The sequence below is a fragment of the Pseudopipra pipra genome, chromosome 1 (genome assembly GCF_036250125.1).
Source record: "Pseudopipra pipra isolate bDixPip1 chromosome 1, bDixPip1.hap1, whole genome shotgun sequence".
NCBI lineage: Eukaryota > Metazoa > Chordata > Aves > Passeriformes > Pipridae > Pseudopipra > Pseudopipra pipra.
The window spans coordinates 138,511,797-138,534,495 of NC_087549.1; the positions used below are offsets into that span (position 1 = coordinate 138,511,797).

A 22,699-nucleotide genomic window follows, 5' to 3' on the forward strand; every position below is an offset into this window, starting at 1 on the left:
AGGAGCTGTGCTTCCAAATCCATAGCTCACTTCATTTCAATAAATGGGATTTAAAATGTAGTGAAGTGTGGTGGAGAAATAGATGAGTTGTTGTAGCTGTGTTATGGATATAAGTAGAATGGTGATCAGTAATTTGTTTCCAAAATCTGAGCTAAAAATGGTATAACTGTTGGAACAGTACTGTTTTACCAACAGTGCAGAGTTCAGAATACCAATTGAACTTAGTCAAGTCACAGCTTTAATGGGCTTTCCTTTATTGGTTTAAGGAAAAGAGGCAGAGCAGGTCACCATCTCTGGGGATCAGTGTCCTGTTCTTAGCCTGTGATGGTGCTTTTTAAACAAATAAGTGTGGTCACACATAAAACTTCATACAGAGTCATGAAAATGAGCTTTAATCCTTCAGGTGTTTCTTCTTTTTGCAAGTGTCTTTTGGATAGCAGAGTGCAAACGAGCACGGGGATGGGTGTCCTGGCTCCAGGGAGCTCCTTTCAGGATCTCTAGCCCACAGCCATCTCCACTGAGAGGCTGGCATGAAGAAGCACAACAGAAGGGCATTTCTGCCAGGGTAGGAGGACTGAGAAGCAACCAGGATGGACAGTCTGAAATAACTTCCTTTGCTTTCCTGATCATGGCAGGAAGAAAACACGCAGTTTAGGATTTAAGCTTTTCACAAATATGGATAAATTTATTTCCACTGTCACCTTGCAATGACAGTGGCATTATCCCCATTTTACACAGGCAAAGCTGAGACACAGTGAGATTAGGGTTATATGGTCCATTTAATCTGGGTGTCCATTTTGCAATGCCTTTGGCTCAGTTACAGAGCTTAGTCAAATCTATATATAACCTTAGGTATGGTCTCACTGGCTACAAATATAGCCCTGCGTGCTTAGTTCTACTGCAAATTGCAGCAAAAATGCCTTGTTTGGCACCCAAATAGCAAGAAAAATTCTCTCTGTGATCACCTCTGCAAAGTTTGGATTCAATGGGGACCTTGAGTGGGTTTTTTTTTCATATGCATAAAATCTTGAGGCACAGGCAAAGTTAGAATTCAGTTGTGCATGTGCACTGACTGGTTTTCCCCACCCTGCAGTCTTTCCTCTCATTCACTAGACATCTAGATGTTATTTGCAACAAATTACAGAGATTTCTTCATTAGCCAACCTTGATTTATCCCTGGAAATACTCTGTCACATGCATTAAATAAGTCTGGTCTCTTAAGAAATGATAGTGTTAACTAAAAACTATATATGCAAAAGAGAGCAACGTAAGGCTGCATGTGTGGTATTTTTATTTGGTGCTGTCCTGTTCTTAGGCAGCAAAGCTGTAGAAGTAAGGATGAAGTACTTTGCTAAGGCCTCTGAGAAGAGCTGGTGTGTAAGCCATGTTCCAAGGTCCATCTTCACATTTCTTGGCTTTTCATGTTTCCTTATATGAATCTCAATGACTTTTTCAATATTTAAAGAGAGGACAGTGACTTCGATCACCGCTCTCAGTTTGTCATATCTTGCTCTGTAGTTCTGTGGTCTCAGATGAAATACAGACATCTGCAGAGCAGGCAATGGAAGTGGCTATGGTTTAAGGTGGGGATTTCCTTCTGCTGGGGGCTGGAGAGGTGGGCACAGGTCAGGCTGCACACACTGTACCATGCAAGGCATGACACAGCATGGCTGATGGACACTGAAAGAAAATGTCACAGACTCGGGACACAGCTTCACCTTGTACTGGTTTTAAATATGAAAGAATAATTTGCAATACAGGCAACTGCATGTTTAGCAAAACCTAGTAAATATATTAACCCAGATTTTCTGAGAAAGTTTGTTTGAGTCAATAATAACAATCCTGGAGCTGTCCTTTTCTAACAACAGATACGTATCACAAACTGTGAACATATATAATTGTCCTTCAGTATCAGAAGATGCAGAATATGAGCAATGGCCTAAACAAATGTCAAGTGAGCAGACATGACACACTCTTCATTGTAACAGGCCAGTGGCGTCAGACATGAATCTGGCCCAGTATATTGGATGATCAAGCTAAGTATTCCAAATTGCTTCGTTTTCTAAAAACATGATCAGCATCACAAAGACAAGGAAGACTTTTGCTTTATAAGCACCAGAGAATATATTAAGCAGGTTGATTAGATAATGCAAAGACCAGATAAGAGGTTCTGTGGATAAGAAGTAGGTAGTGACTTGGAAGAGAGATATTTAAAGATTAATTCATTTATGCACATGACATATTGAGGTCACTTTACATTTTCATCTCCTGCCTTCCATTCACATCTACATCCATTTATGCCTTTAAAGGAATTATGCCTTTTCTTAACCTCTTATGTCTCAGAGATTTTCTCCTGACATCCGAATGCCTGGTTTGGACAGTCAAAGAGTAGCTACTGCAGGTTTTTTCAGAGCTCTTTTATGCTTTGTTGTTTTGACTCCACATTTTCTGTCCAGAGAGCTGTTGACAACACTCTCTCCTAGGAATTTCCGTAATTTTTCGGGAGGGGAAAAGAAGGTTTTCTTGCTTTTGTGCTTAATATGTAAAATGAGGTAATTTATAAGCCTTGCGATAAATCTTACTTATAGGAACGAGATCATGTGTTTTGAGCTTTGAGTTTGGTCTTGACAGTATGCAGTATGCTAAGATATTCCTTCAGATTTTTGTTACAAATTGCACTAATAGTCTGTAGCTAATTATAGGTACTTGATTTCCCCCCTCAAGCACAGCTTTTACATTATACATTTAATCTGTTTAATTAGTGGTTTAGATAATAAATTGGTCTTCTATCAGTCTGTTTTGTTTTGTCATTGCTAATGAAATTATTGTAATGTTGGGCTTAGCAAGTAAAGGAACTCTGTTATTTTACCTTGTGTTTTAAGAGCTATTCCCTATTTGTGTTGCATACCAGATGTCACACTAATTATTATCTGCAGACAAGAGTGCCATCTCTGCTCTATATGTAAAGCTTTTCTAAAAGCATTATGCACTGAATGGTGCAAGCTACTGTTATGCTTCAGTATGTTAATGCTTTGAAATTGCCCCTTGTTGTCTTAGGAACTCCTTGTAACTATGATTGTGAAACTGAAAATTGTGAAATTTTCAGAATTAATCAGATCTGGAGATCAAATGCTACCTGCCTTCCTACTCAGCCCAGCTAAATGAAATGTTTGGGTTGTGTGTGGTTTTTTCAATGGAAGTGTGGCTTTTTCATTTTCATTTGCTCTGTATACAAAAAAGATAATTCTTGTAAATCTTCCAACTTAGAGTAGGGGTTTTTTTCTTGTAAAAATAAGCAAGATTCAGCCCACACTCTTTAATTAAGTAAGAATACCTTCAGCACATGAAGGTTTATATGGGAATTTTTATACTTTTAAAAGCCAAACCTTTTCAAGCTCTCAGCCTCTGTTAGCACTTTTAACTGAACTTTTCAGTAAGAGACTGAGCTCTTCTCACTTCAGCTGAGAAAGAAGAACGGACCACGGGTAGTTTTGTGGAGTATGCCCATTATTTTGTAATTAGCTTGTCTGTTCAGTTCTGCTGCTCATTTTGGGGAGCAGGGGGAGTTTGGATGAAAGGCAAAATGTTAAGAAATAGGTTTTCTGGCATGTTCAGGGGGTTCCTGTCGAGCTGTATTATTAAGGGTTTCCATAGAAGATAGGATAGTAAGATAGAGTGATTTGGCTTTAGCAGCCTAATTCTAACCATTTTCTGCTTTTCAATTTCTTCTAAATTATTACAGAGCAATTAAAACAATAAATTACAGTGCTTTGAAGAGCAGTACATTTCAGTGCCATGATTCTGCATATGCAAGGCAAGTACTTAAAGGGAAAAAAAACCAAACTGCTAACATTTGTAAAAGAGCCTTTAGTATTATTTCATTGAAGCAAAATTTGTATTCCACTTGACCAGGAAAGACTTTAGGAACAAGATCTCTTGATAGGTCATTCTGCATAGGAGGTTTTAGGAAACCAGAGTAACAGACTTCTTTGGTAGCATAGCTAATTTTTTAGGAATGAAATGGAAGTAGCAGCCAGTTTGCCCAGGCAGTGAGTGTATGGGGGATGTGGGAAAAACATACCTGCATATATACTTTTGTTGAGCTCAAAACCAGGCTAGGACACATAGTCTCAGAAGATTCATACCATGCTTTTTTTCATTTTGACACTCAGTAAGGTCCCAAGTCAAACTATTACTTAGTCAAAAGATAAAAAGGTTTATTATTGTTGGGATTTTGGTGAGGAAGAACATAAAAACAGCAATATGCATGGATTGTGCCTCTTCACATGTTTGGGTTTATGTAACTGGTAGGGCTGCCGGGTGTCTGAAGGATATGATCTAGTAAAAGCAACGATCTCGGAGCGAGGCCATCTATTTTTCATTAAGAAACATGCAAAGTGTTGTTCAGAGTTCAAACTGAACTCTTATCACAGCACAGTGAGATCTATGTAACTGAATTCATTTTATCCAGACTTATCTCTTACTGATTTTACATGAAATTAATAGCAAAATTAGAAATTTCAAAATTATATAACAATATAATATAGGTAATTTACAGCAGCTGTGTACTACTAAAAGTGGAGAAACCAGAGGATGTTTTCTCATGAGATATCCAGTACTGATGTTTTATTTCAGTTTGTTGATAATGGTGGGGTTCACAAGCTTTTGTGTGCTTATCTAAATCAGACCAGTAATTATTTGCTGACCACTACCGTAGAGTGATGTCACTGATCACTGGTTTTAGTTACAGTATAATAACATTTTTTGGCAAAAGTAAGTATGAAAAAGAAATAATTTTCTATTATACTACATTTGATTGTAGCTTTTACTGCTAAAATTCAACAAGGCAAAAGCAGTGTATGAGTAACAACAGGATCACACTCAGCTGACCTGGAGTAATGCTGGCCTAAAATGGAACTGCACGTTGCTGGATGACACTCAAACACTTTCAGCCTTTGTCACTCAGGCTGGAAGGCAAGAGGGACAGGCACCAGCTCTATTCATAACCACATGGCAGAGCTGTGGGGTTTTTTTTTTCTGAGAGTTTTTTCAAGATGGGTAGGAAATCACCTCATTTGTATCAAAATCAAAATGATGTCACATCAGACTGTCCAGTGGAAACTGAAGTCAGCATACTGCTGGGTGCAGATGAGTTAGCTCTAACCAGATAATTTAAGATGATCTTGACCCTTTACTCCTTCTTCTTTCTTCCCTTACTCATTTTTCTCCTAACAGAAACACGTCATTTGTTGTAATTGCATTAGACCCTCAGAAGTGACTCATCATATAATGGGTACCAGCAGAATTAATTACCATGAACAAAGGAATTTTTTAAACCCAAATATATTGTTATATCTGAGTTATAAACCTTTGAAATGAAAGTGTTGTCTTAAAAAGCACAGTCTAGTAATAGCACCAGTATCTGCCTCTATAACAAGAACCAGACCTGCAATTAAAAATACTTGCTATTTGAAATGATGTCAAACTTCTGTAGTACCAAATATAAAAGCAAGCAAGACATTATTAGACATTGTCTTAAAGTTTGTCAATTGAAAAACTGAAACACCATAAATGTAAAGGTTCCTGATCTGGAAAAAAGTGTGTAAAATTAAAACCAAATGTATGATGTACAGTAACAGTACCTGAAAGAGTTTAAATGCCTATGTGTGTGCCTATGTACATGTGTATTGTCTTTGCATAGATACTCACACATACAGAAGATGCTGTAGTACTTCACATTTCCTTCCATCTATAAAACTAATTGCAAATTATTTCTTTTTGTTCTTCTCACAGCTGAATTTTTATTCCTCTTGTGGGGTGTTTATCTCTGCTATGCAGTGCGGACAGTCCCATCAGCATTTCATGAGCCACGTTATATGGCTGTTGCAGTTCACAATGAGCTCATTATCTCTGCTATATTCCATACAATTAGGCAAGTGATCTGTAGATCTAGTAATTAACTATTTATCTTTCACGTTTCATATGGTACAACTTAAAATGGGTGAATGGGATAGGATGCATAATGGAAGGTCTTATAAATATGTTTCTGCTAATTAAGGGATTACTAAACTTAAAAATGTTCCCATGGGATTCAAGAGTATGAAATTATATAATTAGGGTTTTTTTCAATATAGCTGATAAATTAGGTATATGATAAATTAGGTATAGCAAAACTGCTATCTGTCTTCAGTCATCTACATACTGCTCACTGTTTTGTACCCCTAGAAAAACAGCAGGTAAGAATGTTGGTTTATATGAACTTTTCCTGGTGTATAACAGATTGGTGAGCTGCAGCTATATATTAAGATAACCGTACTGGTTTGGGCATGAAGCATAGTGTTTTATATGCTGACATAAAAATATTGTTATGCGTATGATGATATATTAGTAATATAAAGCCCATGTTTCTTCTAAAGTCTGTAATGAGCTCTACATTTCATACTTCTAAACTATTTGGGTAGTATTTGGGTAGTCTTTGCTAGAGCTACATGAAAATTGCTATATATTCCTTTCCTACAGAGTACCCTGTACAAATGAATTGGTCCTAGAAAATGTAAAATAGCAAGACAACATGAGTTTCATCTCATCCTGTAAAAACTCTTAAGACTTTCTTACGATGTTCTCACACCTTCCTTTGCCTCCTGACAGATCTTATGTACTAAGATTATTTTTTTTGCATTGCTTAATTGACAGTCTTCAAATACTCTTCTCTGTTCCTTGGTCTGTCTTGGTATTCACATTTCTCTCTGTCTTCTTGCTGTTTGCTTTCATGTTTTCTTCTGAGTAAACATCAGCAAAGCAAATCCTTCATCTCAGTTCTTTCCTGGTACTCTTTTCCCTTATCGTTGTCATACAGTTCACTGCATTTTTCAGACTTGCAACTTTTTTTTTCTTCCCCTTCTTTTAACCCTGTGTCTTAACATCCACATACTCTCAAAATCTTTACTCCCTATCACAAACATCTGCAAAGCTATTGTTTAAAATCTTTATTTGATGGAAGCATTTTTTTTAATTTCTAGTGGATGTAAAATTCAGTTAAAATACTTTTGAATTTATTATAACCAGTATGACAGCTTCTCAATCAATTCCCCCCCCCCCTTAATTAACATTCCTAAACTGTATTTTGGGCCATGTTAGAAGATACAGTTCAGTGCACTAGGAGACCTATTATGTGGGCTGCAAGTTTCTTTTAACAATAGAGCAGGATGAAAGTAATCTTGGATTAAAGAGAGGGGAAAAGGGAAAAATAGGAAAATATGGCATTTTAATACATGCTTTATGAAGGAGACAGAAAAGGATTAAGTCTTTCAGTTTATCTTATTGACAGTCCTGTGCCTCCAGCCTAAGGTCTGCTGATCTTGTTCTTCCTTTTTTTTTCTAATGTACATTTTGTATTGATTCTTTGCCATCTGTCTGATACATGCTGATTTGTTGAAGAAGAATCATGTAGTGTTTATGGATAGGAATGAATAAAATGCACACGATCCCTCCTGAGATTATGTCCATTTCTGCAAACAAGTTTTAGTCTGTTTCCTTACTTTTTTTTTTTTTTTTTTTGCTTTCATCTTCCCTGCCAAGTTCTGGATGCAATTGAAAGGGTGGATATGTAGGACTCAGATTTATATGACATATCTGAGTTGTCATGAAGTTGAAAGCACTGGAGCCTTGAAGGACACCTACAAGGCAACCATCCAGTTTAAAAACTCCCGAAGCTCATAGAAGATTGATGTGAGCACTAAATAAAACCTTGAACTGTTTGCATTTTGTTTTCCTTTTAAAATATTCCCATTTCAGAAAAAGAGGATTCTGGATTATCTTCAGATCAGCACAGTATTAAATTCCTGTGTTACTCTTTCTCTTATATTACAGAGAAACCCAAAATTTATATGGAAAAAATCTCATTCAAATAGAAACCCCATCTCTGTAGGACTGAATGGATACCACAAGCGCTATTTTGCTTTCAGAGGTATTGTATGGCACATATACCTTAATCCGTCAAGATCTCATGCATAAAACAAGCAAAAAACCTTCACAGAATTTGAGGGTTGGATCTGTTCAGGGTTAAAGAAATCCAGTGGGCATCAGGATGTGGGTGCTTTTTCCTGGCTGTCTGATGGATCTGGCTGCCACTGTTTCCATTTGCAGATTGAGCACATCTGCTGCAGTGCAGTCACACACAGCACGTGGCTGCCCACATGGACCAGCACAGGCCCAACACAGCCTGGTCCTGTTCCTCCTCTGCAGCTGGGCACGGGCTGAGACCTTGGGTCTTCCAGATGCAGGTCTCCGGTGTTCTTCCCTCACCTACCTTATCACCTTTCTGTCCCAGTTCTTGTCTTCTCCCAAATAAACAACCCACCCCTCATTATTTTTTTCTGATTGGTCTGAGTTTTGCTACATCTGTACTCAAATTTGGTATTTGTGATGCCATTAGCAGGGTAATCACAGTCATATATGCTGTTACTGATAGGTTACATTGGCACCACTGACCTTGCAAGTTCTACTCCCTCAAAGATCCTTCAGTTACCTGTGAAGTTTGGCCATCTTTCAAATGACTCCCTGTTAACCACCTGTGAAATCTTGCCATCCCTCTAACTTTTGTTCACTGTTACATCCAGCAGTTCATGTCATCTTCATCAGTTCTCGTGTTCAGTTAGCTAAACCTCAGGCCTGAGCCTCCTCATATCCCTGCACATCCCGACAGCAACATCTCTGTAAGAAATAATTAATGATAATATTTTATTGTGTTCATGAAACATTTCATTTACAAAGTATTAAACAAGTAATTATGACTGTATTATTGCAGCATATAAACCAGTGTTTCATGCCAGACTATTTCTGTTAACAAAAGCTTCTGCAAAATGTGCATCTGTGAACTTGGATAAGTTGCAAATGTCATTTCTGTCTGAATGATTTTTGTAAACCTGCAAATTGCAAGCCAGCGGTACATCCATTCATCCATTGCATTGCTTACTCTTTCTATCTTTGGGAGCTCACTAAAGCAGACAAGCCAAGCATGCTCCAGCTAGCTGTACCTGCACTGCTTGTTCTACCACCCTTATAGAAAGCTCAGCAAGGAACTGTTTTGTTTGGGAGGTTCAGCCACTCATTTCTAAGCATTCACAAGGCTCTTGGGCCCCGCAGCAGTGAGCTGGGCGGTCCTGCAGTCAAGATCATTTCTCTGCTCCCCACTAAAATGCATTTCAGTTCAGTTCTCTCTTTGATGGCTTATCAGCTGTACTTGGTAGCTGCAATCTGTGGACATCCTGTGTTTATGAAGTGCACTGCAATTTATCATAGTACGTGTGCTTACTTAACCTAAAATCATCCCTTCACATCCTTAATGTATGTAAGCTGCCATAACTCAGCTCAGGCTAGAGAAACTGTGACAATATAAACCAAACAAAAAGACAGCTCAATACAGTGAGAAAGATGGAATAAGCAGTATCATTTAAGGTCTGTTATTTCTTTTTATATTTTGATTTGTTGATTGGGTTTTTTCTGAGTTGTTTTGAAATGTGGTATATAGAAAAAGCATGTGGATGTAATTTTTAGTCTTTATGAAAGCAGTACAGAACAAAACCAGTTGTGTTTGGCCATTCAATGAAAAGAAACCTAAGGAACATTAAAGATATTAAATCTAATGCACTGGAGAAAACGCAGTGAATTGCAAACCTGAATTCTATTTTCAGATTCATTCTTGTTTCAAGACTTCAGTCTGACTGGATGCTGATGCTGTTCTTTGCACACACACATTTGACTGTGACAGTCACTGTTGGGCTACTTCTGATTCCTAAGGTATTTGAGTCTTCTGTCTCTTTTCTTTTGCCAAGACTAAGGCAGATAAAAGTTGTCATGCAGAAGCAATTCTGTATAAATCTAGCAAGCAACTGATAAAAAAGGAAGATGTAAAATTTGGCTATTTGGCTACCTAAAAAGCTGGTTTGGTTTGTTGTTTTTTTTTAAAAACTTACACATTTTCAAAGATTCTTTCTTTCAGCTCTCAACATTCCAGGAGTTTAAAGTACTTAAAATTTTGATGTGATTAATATAAGAAGGAAAGAATCCTGCCCAACTACACTTTTTTCAGGTGTTTGGGTGACTGTGCTGCTGCCAGAATTAGCAGGGAGCAGAAAAAGAGTTTAGGCAAGGGGATAGAAAAACTAGAATCAGGAGACTGGACTAGCCATGAGTCAGGGAGGTTGGGATTTAAACCAGGCAGTTATAGGCTGAAAAAGTAGAGCCCTTTGCAAATCAGAGCCTGGGATGGACATATGCTGCATACTGGAAGGAGACATGGCCCATGACATGGAGCCAGGAGCAGTGTTGGATGCCAACACTGTAGGGGCACAAGTACGAGGGGGATGACAGGAGTCAGGGAAGAGAAGAGAAAATGCTCCGAGCGCTGCAGTCACCTCCCATCGGGCACTGAGACTGGAGTGGCAATATGTCAGTGTCACCAGGGACAGGAGAACTGCAGGAAGCTCCACCTGTCTCTAGCACTGATCCCCAGGATTTGAATGGAGCATCCTTCTTAAGACAGTACCCCAGCAAAGGGAATGATTTTATAATGGCTTTTGAACTGACCAATCCTATTAATCTAAAGGTCAGGAGTAGAGGTGAAAGCTACATATGAAGGAAAAGCATTAAGCTGTTTGAGTTGATAGAATGTTCAGGTTAATGAAGCTGCTATTCCCATCTTTTGCCTGTGTGTCAGAACAGGGTATGCTGATAATTGTCAAATATACACACAACAAGGGGACACATGGATGCAGCCTTAATACTGCATAATCTTGTTTTATTTTAAATTACTTTTCTGGTCTTTAGCAATAGTCTTATATATTCTACTTTATATTCATATACTTTATAAGGTATCTTCAGAGGTGTCTTTCTAAACTAGCCTAGAAAATTTGTTGAGCTTTCTGAAGCTGATTCATAACTACTGATCAACATTTTAATTTTTAGCTTATTTAATTTTTAGCTTATTTATCTGTGTAACACTGCGGAGGCTTTTCTTCCAACATACCAAAGAATTCAGGGAATTAAGATTCACAAGGTTCTGTTCTATTCATAAACTCCTGAAGACAGATGACTGTGTGAACAATAGTAACTACAGATGAGTGAATCAATATGAACAAAAAAATTATGACAAACACTCTCCAACTCTTGATTCAAGCATCTGCTAAAACATAGAAGAGAAAAAATATCTCCTTTTTCATTAGTTTCCATCTTTTTTCCTTTTTTTTCCTTTTTTGGCCACCTCATGTCTTCCCTTTCAGGGTCAGGATCTAAAATGGAAAAATTGCTTTCCACAGGATTATTAAATAGTGTTTTATGGTTTTAGCTGCCTAATTGAAAATACTGTCTGAAAGTCTATTTTTATCCTAGCTTAATTGAAATGCCATTTAAAGAGGTTTAAACAAGCATCAAAACAAGTAGGAATTTTTTCTTATGTAAATCTCTAAGATTTATCAAGTTAAGGCATCTTAATAAGAGTTCCTTCCACACAATACTGATATTCTATAGGACACTACTTATGCCAGTGAAGATTATAGCTAGTGTTTTGAGTTCGAGAATCACATGAAATCTATAGAAGGATCATTGTACCATAAAAACTGCTGTAAGCTCTTACAGTGATGTTGGAGTAAACTTTTGCACTCATGGCAACCTCTCTTTTATGAATGCTTGTTGCAGTTTTCACATTCAAGCAATAACCCAAGAGATGATATAGCTACAGAAGCTTATGAAGATGAGCTTGATATGGGTCGATCTGGATCCTATCTGAACAGCAGTATCAATTCAGCATGGAGTGAACATAGTTTGGATCCTGAAGATATTCGGGTACATATAACTGATTTGAATAGCATTCATTTTCAAGAACAACACTTTTTCCTACAAGTAAACTCCAAATTGCATGCATTTATCTTTCTTTGCAGATATCGGCTGAAAAAGGCTAGCTTAGGTCTCTTGTGATTGTGGTATCAGGTCATGTAAAATCTCATGGAAACTATTCACTAGTGTGAAGAGATGCTGAATTATTAGTTGCAGTAAAAGTCATACTGGCAGTTAAGGAGGAGGAATCATCCACAGCAAGAGCTGTTTATCAGTTTACATAGGCTCTTTGAATTATCTTGAAGTGCTAACAACATTTGGTTTCAGTGTGATTAGCCATTTGTATGTAACATATAAATAAGCATATATAACTGCATAGATAAAATTTTAAAAACGTGATTAAAAGAAAAAAATGATTCCTATTTTACATGATAAAAGGGGTTATATTCTGAGAATAAAGAATAGCTGTAGAGATCAGCAGGAAAGCATACAGCACAGCATTGCGAAATGTGAAACATACAGCATAAATGCATATGAATTATGTGTGCTGTGGAAAGTAACATGTTTGTGCATGAGGGTTGAACTTATTTTTAAAGTGGAAAAAAAATTGGATTCAATTTGGTGGAGAAATAGCAAATTCAAGAATTAGAAAAGATGGTGAAGTAAGTTTAATGCCATTGTTAGAGCAATAGATCTTGCACTCATCAGGCTGCTTGTTTGACTGTACTCGCTCTGTACATACTAGTTTTGCCATTCACTTTGCTTTGCAGGATGAGTTGAAGAAACTATATGCCCAGCTTGAAATCTATAAAAGGAAAAAGATGATTGCTAATAATCCACATCTCCAGAAAAAAAGGTGCTCTAAAAAGGGCTTGGGGCGCTCGATAATGCGACGTATTACAGAAATCCCTGAGACAGTCACCCGGCAGTGCTCCAGGGATGAGAAGGACTTGATGGAGCACAGTGCTGTGAAGAGCTTGGCCACACTGAAGAAAAATGCACAGGATTCCACAAGCTCTGCAAAGCCAAAGGAAGAGACTTTGAAAAACAGGGTTTTTTCCTTAAAAAAGTCCCACAGCACTTACGATCATGTTAGGGATCAAACAGAAGAACCAAATGGCTTAACTACAGAAAGTGCAGAAGTTATACCTGCTGAGAAAACACTCCTGGACTCCTTGAATGGTAACAAATTAACCAAAAATGCTCCTGAAAAAGTTGAAGCTGTCTCCACTGAATCGGTCCCTTTGGTGTGCAAATCAGTAAGTGCACATAATTTAAGTGCTGATAAGAAACCTCTGCATCCAAGAACGTCTGTGTTACAAAAATCCCTCAGTGTTATTGCTAGTGCCAAGGAAAAGACTCTGGGACTAACAGGTAAAACACAAAGTCTAGAAGAAAGCACTAAATCTCATAAACCTCAGCAGAAGGGTAAGGAGGCCAGCAAAAAGCACTCAGCCTCTGATAAGGGGGAACATAAGGATTCCCACAGGAAAAACTCTACCCACTCTGAGGAAACAAAGAAAGCCCATAAATCTGGAATTATTAAACAGCAAAGGGTTAGTCAAACACCTGCAAATCCAGACACAGGCCCAGGTAAGTCTTTGCACAAGGACAATTTCGACAGAGGAGAAGTTTGTCCTTGGGAGATATATGACCAAATTCCTGGTCCTGTGCCTTTTGACTCTAAAGCTCAAAAACATGTATCTATTGCTTCCTCAGAGGCAGAGAAAAACCACCCTTCCCAGCCAAAGGGGAAGACTCATCATAAGCTGAAGACACCTGAGGGGTACCAACAGTCAAATCAAAAGAGCTCAGAGAAGGTGGAGGCAGCCACTCGGGAGACACAAGAGCAGCAGGTCTTCGAAAATGAGAAAAACCAGTCAAATTCCAAGTCTCAGGTCGCTCCTGGGCTGAAGTGTGAGAATGTTAATAAATATACACCTAATACCTGTGCTGGGGAGCGGGAGGAGCTGCCCCAGAAAGCAGCAGAAAAGGAAAACCTCAATAAATTGGCAGAACAGAAAAAAAATGCCTCTTCCGAGGGAAATGTGCTTTCATCTAACTCCCATAAGCCAAGTAGTTACTTACAGCAACCTTTAGCATCTCGAGCTGAAGTCTGCCCTTGGGAGTATGATACACCAGATTTACCAAATGCAGAAAGAAGTGTAGCTTTATTGAACACCTCTGCTATAAGTGCAAATAAAACAGCAGCACCTCGAAAATAAGAGGCTTTTGGACTGAGGAGAGTAGCAACATTGAGAAGAAAGACAACAGGAGAGACAGAGGGGACTTAGGCCAAAAGGATCTGAAAATTCCTAAGGAGCATCACTTAAATCAAGGGAATCAGCACTACAAATAAGTAGAAGTGAAGTAAATTATCATTGATGTTGTTATTATTTATTTGTTGAGTGCCAACAGTGTGATTAGCAATGCCCAGAATATGGTCCCTGCTCCAAGGATTTTACTGTGTCAGTGAAAAAAATCTGCCTTTGTGAAATCACTTCTCATTTAAAAGAAAAATAACATGATGGTAACAAACGCACAGTGTAGATCTTAACCGAATTATTTCTGGATGCCGTAACTTGCTTTAACTTGCCCTTGGGACTTTAAAGATCCAGCAGAAGTAGGGCACAGAAAATGTTCTGATGGCAGAAAGGGGTATCAATGAACAGCTTATTAAAATGACGACTTTTCACTTCATATATTTAATCTAAATAGCACTGCTAACTCAATGCATCCCAAAAATATTTTCTATAATGGTTGCTCTCATTTTCTTATTACTATATGTTTAAGTACACCGTTGTGTCTCATATTAAAACATTCCAGATTGTATAATTTTTGCAAATAACTTTGATATTATGTGACACAACAACATATTTATGCAATCTGCAGATACTTTCTTTTAATTGCAAGTTAAAATATCATTTTGTTTATATATAGAATTGCAGTAATCTTTCACTGGCTATGGAAGCCGTAATTCTTATCAGGAAATTCTTTTGATCTTTGGAGATTATTTTTTTTTCCTTTCCTGTGATTTATATAGTGAATTTTTTTGTTTACTCTCCGTTATTTAAATTTATAGTTTGATACTGTATTATTCAGGAGTTTTATATGCAGTAAGTTATGCACTTCCCTGTTAATGTTCTTTGTTAGTAGTGGAAATTCAGTCGTCTTAGCTGCATATTAGGACAACTTATCTGTTTTTTTGTTACTAATTGGAAAATATCATCTAACAAAACAGAACTCTTACTTTAAACATTGATTGTGATGATCTTGTTCAGTATTCCCTACTGAGTATATCCTGCTAAATAAGGTAAGAAAGAATGACAATGAATATACCCCAGAAATGATCACCTGTTTTACTAAAACCAGACAGCTCTGGGAAGTATATTAGCTAGCCTATATAGAACAACACTGTACTGTTTACCCCTGATGGCAAACCTCAAAAACTTTGCCCTTGAGTGAGAAGTCCAAAATATTAGTCTTCCCCATACATGCAATTGTAAGAGGTAATGGGAATGGAAATGATGGCACTTCTCTCCCACTTTCCAAAATGCTTTGATTTTTTTAAAATTCATATGTACATTTACAGTAAAAGTTAGTGTTTAATACAGTGCTACTTTTCAGCAATAGCTACAGTCCTCATCATGCATATGAGCTTAATTCATAAATGGCCCATCCACAACTATGAGTCTTAGTGATGGTTCACCATCAGGGCCTGAGGACATATTGTAAAAATTCCAAGGAGTATCAGTAATTATGAAAAACCCCCAGCCATCTAAATGCGGTACCAGTAAAGTGCTGTTCACTGAAACTGGCTCTACGTAGTGTACTCCAAAACAAAGACAGCTCAGTCCTAAAGAACTTGTGCAATTTGAGAGAAGTGATGGGATTCAGTGGAAGAACGTGAAATGAGGATGATTGAATAGAATGTGTTGTTTAATATATATATAATATATATAAAAATAGATATTTATATATGTTTAATATATATATATAAATGTCATATCTAATACACACATGCACATACACGTATGTAGTATAAACTGATTTTTGTGGCATCATAGAAAAGTGGCTTAAGATAAAATGCAATGAGCAGAGGGGCATAGACAACCTGGGCATGAGGAGGACTTTTTCTGTCCTTTAGAAGGGAGAGGAGTCTATGGGCATGTCTAGACTGACAGATCAAGATATATCTGATCTTCCTACTGCCTCTGCTAAGCCCTAATCTGGAATATGCCAACACTTAAGCCAGCTGGGGACAAGTTGGCTCAGGTCTTGGCGCTGTCTAAACACATTGACCTCACTTATAAATTCTCCTCATAGCTCCAGATTAAGTGGCTGAGCTGCCCCAGCCAACCTGGTTAGCCAGAATGATGCTCAGTTACACCACAAGGACATGCTGCCTCAGGTCTTTACTACCCTGGGCTTGTCCGACTCTCTCACCCCTCTTTTGTAGGGTGTAATTATGGCCTAGGAGATCTGACTGGCACCCTTGCAACCCAGAATCCCTGTTTCCCCCATGAAAGGGAGTCAGACATATGAGCCTGAGTGCTTTGGACATCAGTGCACCCACTTTGTACACACAGTGCCAGTGGCATCCTATGTGCAGCCCAAATCCAGCTCTGTCCTTAGTGTGGAAAAGAGCTGAGGTTAGACTTGGTGTGCTCAGCTTCTCCCTTCCCAGTCCCAGACACTAGTGTAATTTGTCTGTAAATTTTCTGTCAACTTCAGTGGGATTTGATCAGCTCTTCAGAGAGAAAGTAACCCTATATTTCTATGGGAAGAAGTCCATCATGGGAACACAGATTCCTGGGAGTCCTCCAGGAGCACACTGACCCTGTATGCAGAGAAATACACAGTTTTAAACCTGATGAAATGCTTACCACCTCACACCTCCCCTACCCTCAAAGGGAGGTTCTGCAGCCCGTCTTAGCAGTGGTTTGTGGGAACGGGATGGGGGGACAGCATATTGCAGGCTGCCCTGACTCACAAAACTAGTGCTTTGTCAGACCCAGGCAGTGATGTTAGAAGTGGGAATCCATGGAGGAATCATGAAACTAGATATTTGTGTGTTCTCACTGCCTCTTGGAGACAGATGGTCGCAAGGAGCAGGCACCAGCCCTCTTGCCCTTGCTCGTCTGGCCCTCCATCCTCAACCTCAGAGCTGAGCAAGGGCACACTGCCCATGCCCTGCTCTGTGGGAGCCGTGTTGGGGTGCAGCGCACACCAAGGATGAGAGGATCCACACTGGCAAAGTGTCTGCACAGTACCACTGCCCCTTGCATTCCTGGCAGGATCAAGCCCTTCATGCATGATTGTGTCTGTGCCACCGCTATGTATCTATAATTCCTTGCTTGGTTTCTTTTCTCTTTCTTTCTCTTTTTAAAAGATAACTTCATTAGAAACACAGAAACAAAGCCCAATCCTTGGCTGGTGTACAACAGCCCAGTTGCACAGCAAGCAAAAAGCTGGTTTACCGGGGAAGGCACTGGTTTGTATATTCTCGTTTGGGTTTGATTTTTTTCATCCTGACCATTTCCTTCACTTCTTAAAAAGTGTCTGTTATGGTTCTTTAGGCTCATTGTAGTCACATCCCCTAAGACTGACACAACTGGGGAACTTTCCTTTAGAAAACAACAAAGCTTTCCCCAGTCTTTAAGAAACTGATCTTTGGACTACAGATTCAATTGGGACTTAAAATTATTTCACATTTAAGAAAATGAGGGGCCAAACTTCACACAACTATTCTATTTCACTATGATGCTACTAATAACATTGCTTAATGAAGACATACTAAGTTAGACATAAATAATGTTCTGTATTTCATAGATTTTTCTCCACCAGCAAATATGGGCTAGATTGCTTAGTTGTCTTTTTCTGGAGTTTCATTATCGTTGTTCAGCCAAGAGAAGTGCAACTCTAGAATAAAAATGTTATAAAGATGTTTTCTAGCATATCTGTTCAGAGAAAAGACAATAAACATGAAGGTCACAAACATTTGCTAGGTTGTCCTTTTAAATGCATGTGCAAGCTGCATTTCTCCTTTATTTCTAAGACATGGTTTATAAAGAATTAGATTTATACCAATCTTATTAGACTTGTATAATTTATGCAAGATTATGCGCTTTAAAATATAAATCAGTACACACCTATCGTCAGCTTTGGTGGCATCATAGACTTGAAACCGGACAATACTTTTATATTTGCTCTCCTTAGGCTTTTGCATGCATATGACAACAGGCAGGCCTGAGCAAACACTGCCTTTGACTTTTAACATTTTAGCTACTCCAAGTTGTAGAGTATATAAAGCTGTAAGTCTCTTCACTTTATAATGTGGTTCTTATGACAATGTTATCTGGCAACCAACAGCATCCACCATGAAATACTTAATAGATTTATGTTGTAATGTGTTGCAGCATGTAAATAATGTAACTTCTCTGCAATAAAGCACATTTATATGAAATCTGTCTGCAGGCTTTTGTGTTGTGGTCTTCTGAAGTCATTACTGATCCAAGCTAAACAGGTTTCCCATCAAACTTCTAAAGTAGCTAATTTTACAGCTTATATGATCTGATCATGTCAGTAGCATTTTCTGGATTTTCCTCATATATTCTTAACATCAGCCTTTAGAGTAGATTTGTACTGTGTTCAGGATTTCTGGTTAAGGAAATAGCTCTGTTTTCTCAGTGGTTGCAATTTTGAGATGAAAATTGTAGAGGCTGTTCTATTTTTTGAATTTAATGGGAACTACAATATTAAAAATAACAGGAAGTAACTGGATGGCATTTTATCATGTCACTGTAAAATCCTACAGCTCATCTGTACTGTATGTGTGTATACCTGAACTCCTCATCTAAGATATGTGTCTAACAGATATAGGAAAGATACAAAGAATGGTAACAAAAAAGATAAGAGATAGAAAATGGCAGCTGTGTAAGTGCAACTTGTTTAGCTTGGGAGAGAGGTGACTCAGAAAGGGGGATGAGATCTATATAAAATTATGAAGGATTTGAAGGTAATTAGGAGACTGGAATTTGCTGGATTTTCTCATGCGGAAACTACAGAACACCCAGGGTGGCCATCATGCAGCAGCTTAAAACAAATGAAGTTTTCTTCTGTATATGGCATAAATAAATTGTGAAGCTCATTTTCACAGATTGCTGTGAATCTCAGGAGACGTGACAGGGAAAGAAGGGAAAGGGAATTACTTATGTTCCATAAATGAACTGTATACAACTCCTTTGCAAGCAAGAAGTCCAGAAAAATAAGACCTTTTAACCACTCCATGGGGCTCAGCTCAAATTGAGAGCAGCTTTGCTCTCTCAGGTGCAGGGTGTCAAAATTAATAGTGGCCTTTTGAGCCCCACTTCTGACATTTTCACAGTTTTTAAGAAGTAAGGGAATAATTTCCAAAGTTTTATGGCTTTGGAAATCATCCACAGCTGTATTTTCAAATACCATCTTGCTTCTCCCATTATATTCCATGAGAGGAAACCATGACTGTGCCTGCCCAGCCATGAGAAGCTGGAGCGGGGGATTGTCCCACCATCAGCCTGCTGGCACCCATGGGGAGGGGATAGAGAAGGCAGATGGGCTCTACACAGCAGTACATGGTGGGAAGAAGCTAAATACAGGCATAAATGCAAACAAGAGGCTCAGAATGAATATTCAGAAAAGTTTTTCACCGTGAGAAGTCAAACAGTGGAGAAGTTTTCCCAGAGATCGTGCTGTTCCCATCCTTGGAGCTTTTCTTGGATAAAGCCCTGATCCTGTAGATTTGAACAGCAGGTTGGAGACCTCCTGAATGATCCTATTGTCCTGTGAAAAGTGTTTACTACCAGAACTTACCCCTCACATGATCCTTTGGAAGGCTTGCAGGTGGATACCAGGTAGCTCTGACTCCTGCCCAGGAGCACAGGACACACATTCATTTAGACAATACATAACTGTGGGCAAACCCTCTGAACAAACACCAGCTGCCATAACAGGATTTGGCTTTTCCTCTGACCTCCAGAGCCCAGATGATCATGATAACCAAGTGAAGAAGGAAATTAATTTTTTTAGAGCTGGTTGGGTAGAAGTTTTAGCTGCCTATGCCGAGTGAGTACTTGAGCTGATGTACAATTGAAAGAAACTCCATAAAAATTTTAATGTTTTTCTCTAACACTTTGAGGATTTTTTTAAAACCAGTGTTGGGTTCTGAAGGAACCGTGAAAAAATTCTGAATCTGGGGGAGGGGGGAGGTGAATGCAACTCTTCAAAATGGTAGTTGATTTGATTCAGGGTTACAGGGCTGCCAGCCTGCCTGCAGAGAAGTTATTTCAAGCTGAATGTCATTTTGGGTTTTTTTCAGTAAAATAATATTTCTGACAGGGTTGGAGCCAACTTTTCCAATTCATAAGGAGCTTTTTCATCAACTCAGAAATTAGCTTTAACAATGCTAGAAATTTAGTAAAGGATATTGATCGTTGGTTGGCAAGCTGCCATTGTGTTGCAATATTCAAACTTCTGCTTCTTTAACACTTGGAAAATTAAACATTATCACTCCATTTCTGCAGGTGATTTTTCTTTTCTTTTTCTTTTTTTTTTCCCCATTTATTTATGAGTTAACTCTTTTAGTCACGGAAAATGCACAAACAAATCAAAGCCTGGACATTCTACCATGAAATTACTGGCTTTTAGATTGCTAGATGTATGAGTTGATTCAAATTTTTCATTGTTTCAAAGCATGAAAAAACATTGCATTGTACCCAAAATAGCCATGTATTTTTGAAATATGCATTTATGATCTTCTCTATAATATAGATATGCATAGCTCATATACAAAGTACAGAATCATTACTGCAGCCGTGTAGCTGCAGAAGGCAGGGTTTTCCAGTAGACAAGTAGCAATTAAAGAGAAGCAGTTAAAAGAGAAGATTGCTAAACCTGCTCAGTGGAAATCTTTTCATGAAATTCAAACCACTCGGTGTCTTTTGGGTCTATGGGTTTAAAATGTGTGCCTATGTCTTTGCTTCTTGGCTGTTGGGGAGATGTTCTGAGGCAGAGCAAAGGCAGATCCACCACAGCACGGGTTGTCATGCCCACATGGGTGAACTCTTGCTTCCCTGCTTGATGGTCACCTGCTGTGCCCTTAGTTAATGATGGGGAATCATGGAGTAGACTTAAAAACCTGTATTTGCCTGATGGGCTTGGCAAACACCCATAAGGGTGGCTCTCTGCTGTACCTTCTCCCCTGCTGCTCTGCAGAAGCTGCCAAGAGCAGTGGAGATGAGATGGGTTTGGATTCTGCAGGGTTGTCAGAGTGGGGCAGAGTGAGTCTTCTGGAGGCTGCCTGGATCTTTTTGAACACTATTAGTTGTACTGCTTGACAGGTGATGTTGGCAGGGAGTTTAGACTGGCTGCAGTACTACAGATGAAAAACACGTTGATTTGACATACTTCAGTGCCAAAAATAGTATCATATAATGATGTCTTTGCCATGAAAGGTTTTTTTAAACTGCAGGGGGGTAAGAATCGTGTGGTTCCAAAGCAGTCATCTTGGAGACATCATCAAAGGAAAATCACAGCAGCACTGGAGAAGCCACCTGTCCAGCTCTGTTCCCACATGATATTTTATGAGGTACTTGGCAACTGCACAGGATTTGTGTAAGCCAGCAAAATTGACTAGTGCTTCTCTGTATACAATATATTTTATGTTTATATTCATTTTAATGCTTTTGTTTTACAACATTTCTCTTTGCCTTTATTTACAGCACTTTTGGTATCTCTGTGATGATTTTTTGATCCTTTTACAGGAACTTCCTACGAAATGTGATTTCTATCTCAGGGGCTCCATTGCAAGGCCAGCATTATCCTCACAAAAGTATTTGTGTTTAAAGTCCGAAAGCAGTAGTTTCACAATTCATGGAATTTTCCTTCAGAAATAGTTAAATATTTTAAAATACAATTTTGATTATTCTGATTACTTCAATTATTTATTGTATTTTAATGACCAACAAAATTGCAATGAGTAAGAACTGGTGACAAAATGCTACATTCGTTACTTTCTAGGTGTCATTTAGATGTATTTTCCTTCTAGGATTTATGATTAATTGTACATTGCAATTGTGCATTGTATAATGTTTCCATTCAACTGTTTGTTGTCTACATTAACACTGGAATTGCGAAGTCATATTACAATCAATCATTGCCTAGGTGGGGATTAGGTTTTTGGATTTGCCATCTCATCTGTGTATAACAAGCGTTTTTACACACAAGCTAAAGTACTTGCTAAACCACCTGCTTTGGTGTTTTATTCATTGTCTTGTAAATTTAGATATTATTCTTAAATCTTTGGGAACAATATTAAAATTCAATATGATGGACAAGCAGATAATAATAGAAAAACAATGAGATAAAATTGCATATTCTTTATTTTGTTAAAAATGTGATAGTGAAAATCTTAGCATTTCTGGGGGAGAAAATAGAACAAAACAATGAGGATTTTGTTTACTGCTTTTCTATTCAGAACCAAGTATTTTAGTATTAAGGAGCTCAGAGAAAACTTTTGTACATTTCTAATTGATCAAATACTGCTGTGTACATTCTGTCTATTTAAAACCCATGTGATTTCAGCTGAAACAAGTACGTATCTTGTAGTGCCCAAAACTTATTTTTTCTGAAGGTGCATTTGACCCAGTGGGGATGAGTTTCAACAGAAGGTGCAGAAACCACAAATATATATTGAAGTTCCATGCCTGCATATGATTTTTGGCTTTTATCACCATTTTATGCTGTTCCTGCTTTTATCTCACAGTAAATTGCTTTTTTATGGAAGTAAATTATTTGGATATTGTTACTTCCAAAGTGTGTGCATGTTTGG

The 22,699-nt window shown here is 38.2% G+C and overlaps 1 protein-coding gene across 2 annotated transcripts in view; it reads left to right on the top strand.

Moving 5' to 3' along the window:
- GPR158 (G protein-coupled receptor 158) overlaps positions 1 to 18,298 on the top strand; it is a 184,063-nt gene extending 165,765 nt beyond the window's left edge. Inside the window, exons 8-12 of one of the 2 annotated variants that reach the window (XM_064635793.1) lie at positions 5,794 to 5,932; positions 9,693 to 9,798; positions 11,695 to 11,841; positions 12,603 to 13,425; positions 13,552 to 18,298. In XM_064635793.1, coding sequence (XP_064491863.1) covers positions 5,794 to 5,932; positions 9,693 to 9,798; positions 11,695 to 11,841; positions 12,603 to 13,425; positions 13,552 to 14,057 — 1,721 coding nt within the window. In that variant the 3' untranslated portion in view covers positions 14,058 to 18,298. Of the gene's footprint in view, positions 1 to 5,793; positions 5,933 to 9,692; positions 9,799 to 11,694; positions 11,842 to 12,602 lie in introns of both variants that reach the window. The other variant, XM_064635782.1, reaches the window with a different exon arrangement.
- The last annotated feature ends 4,401 nt before the right edge of the window (positions 18,299 to 22,699 follow it).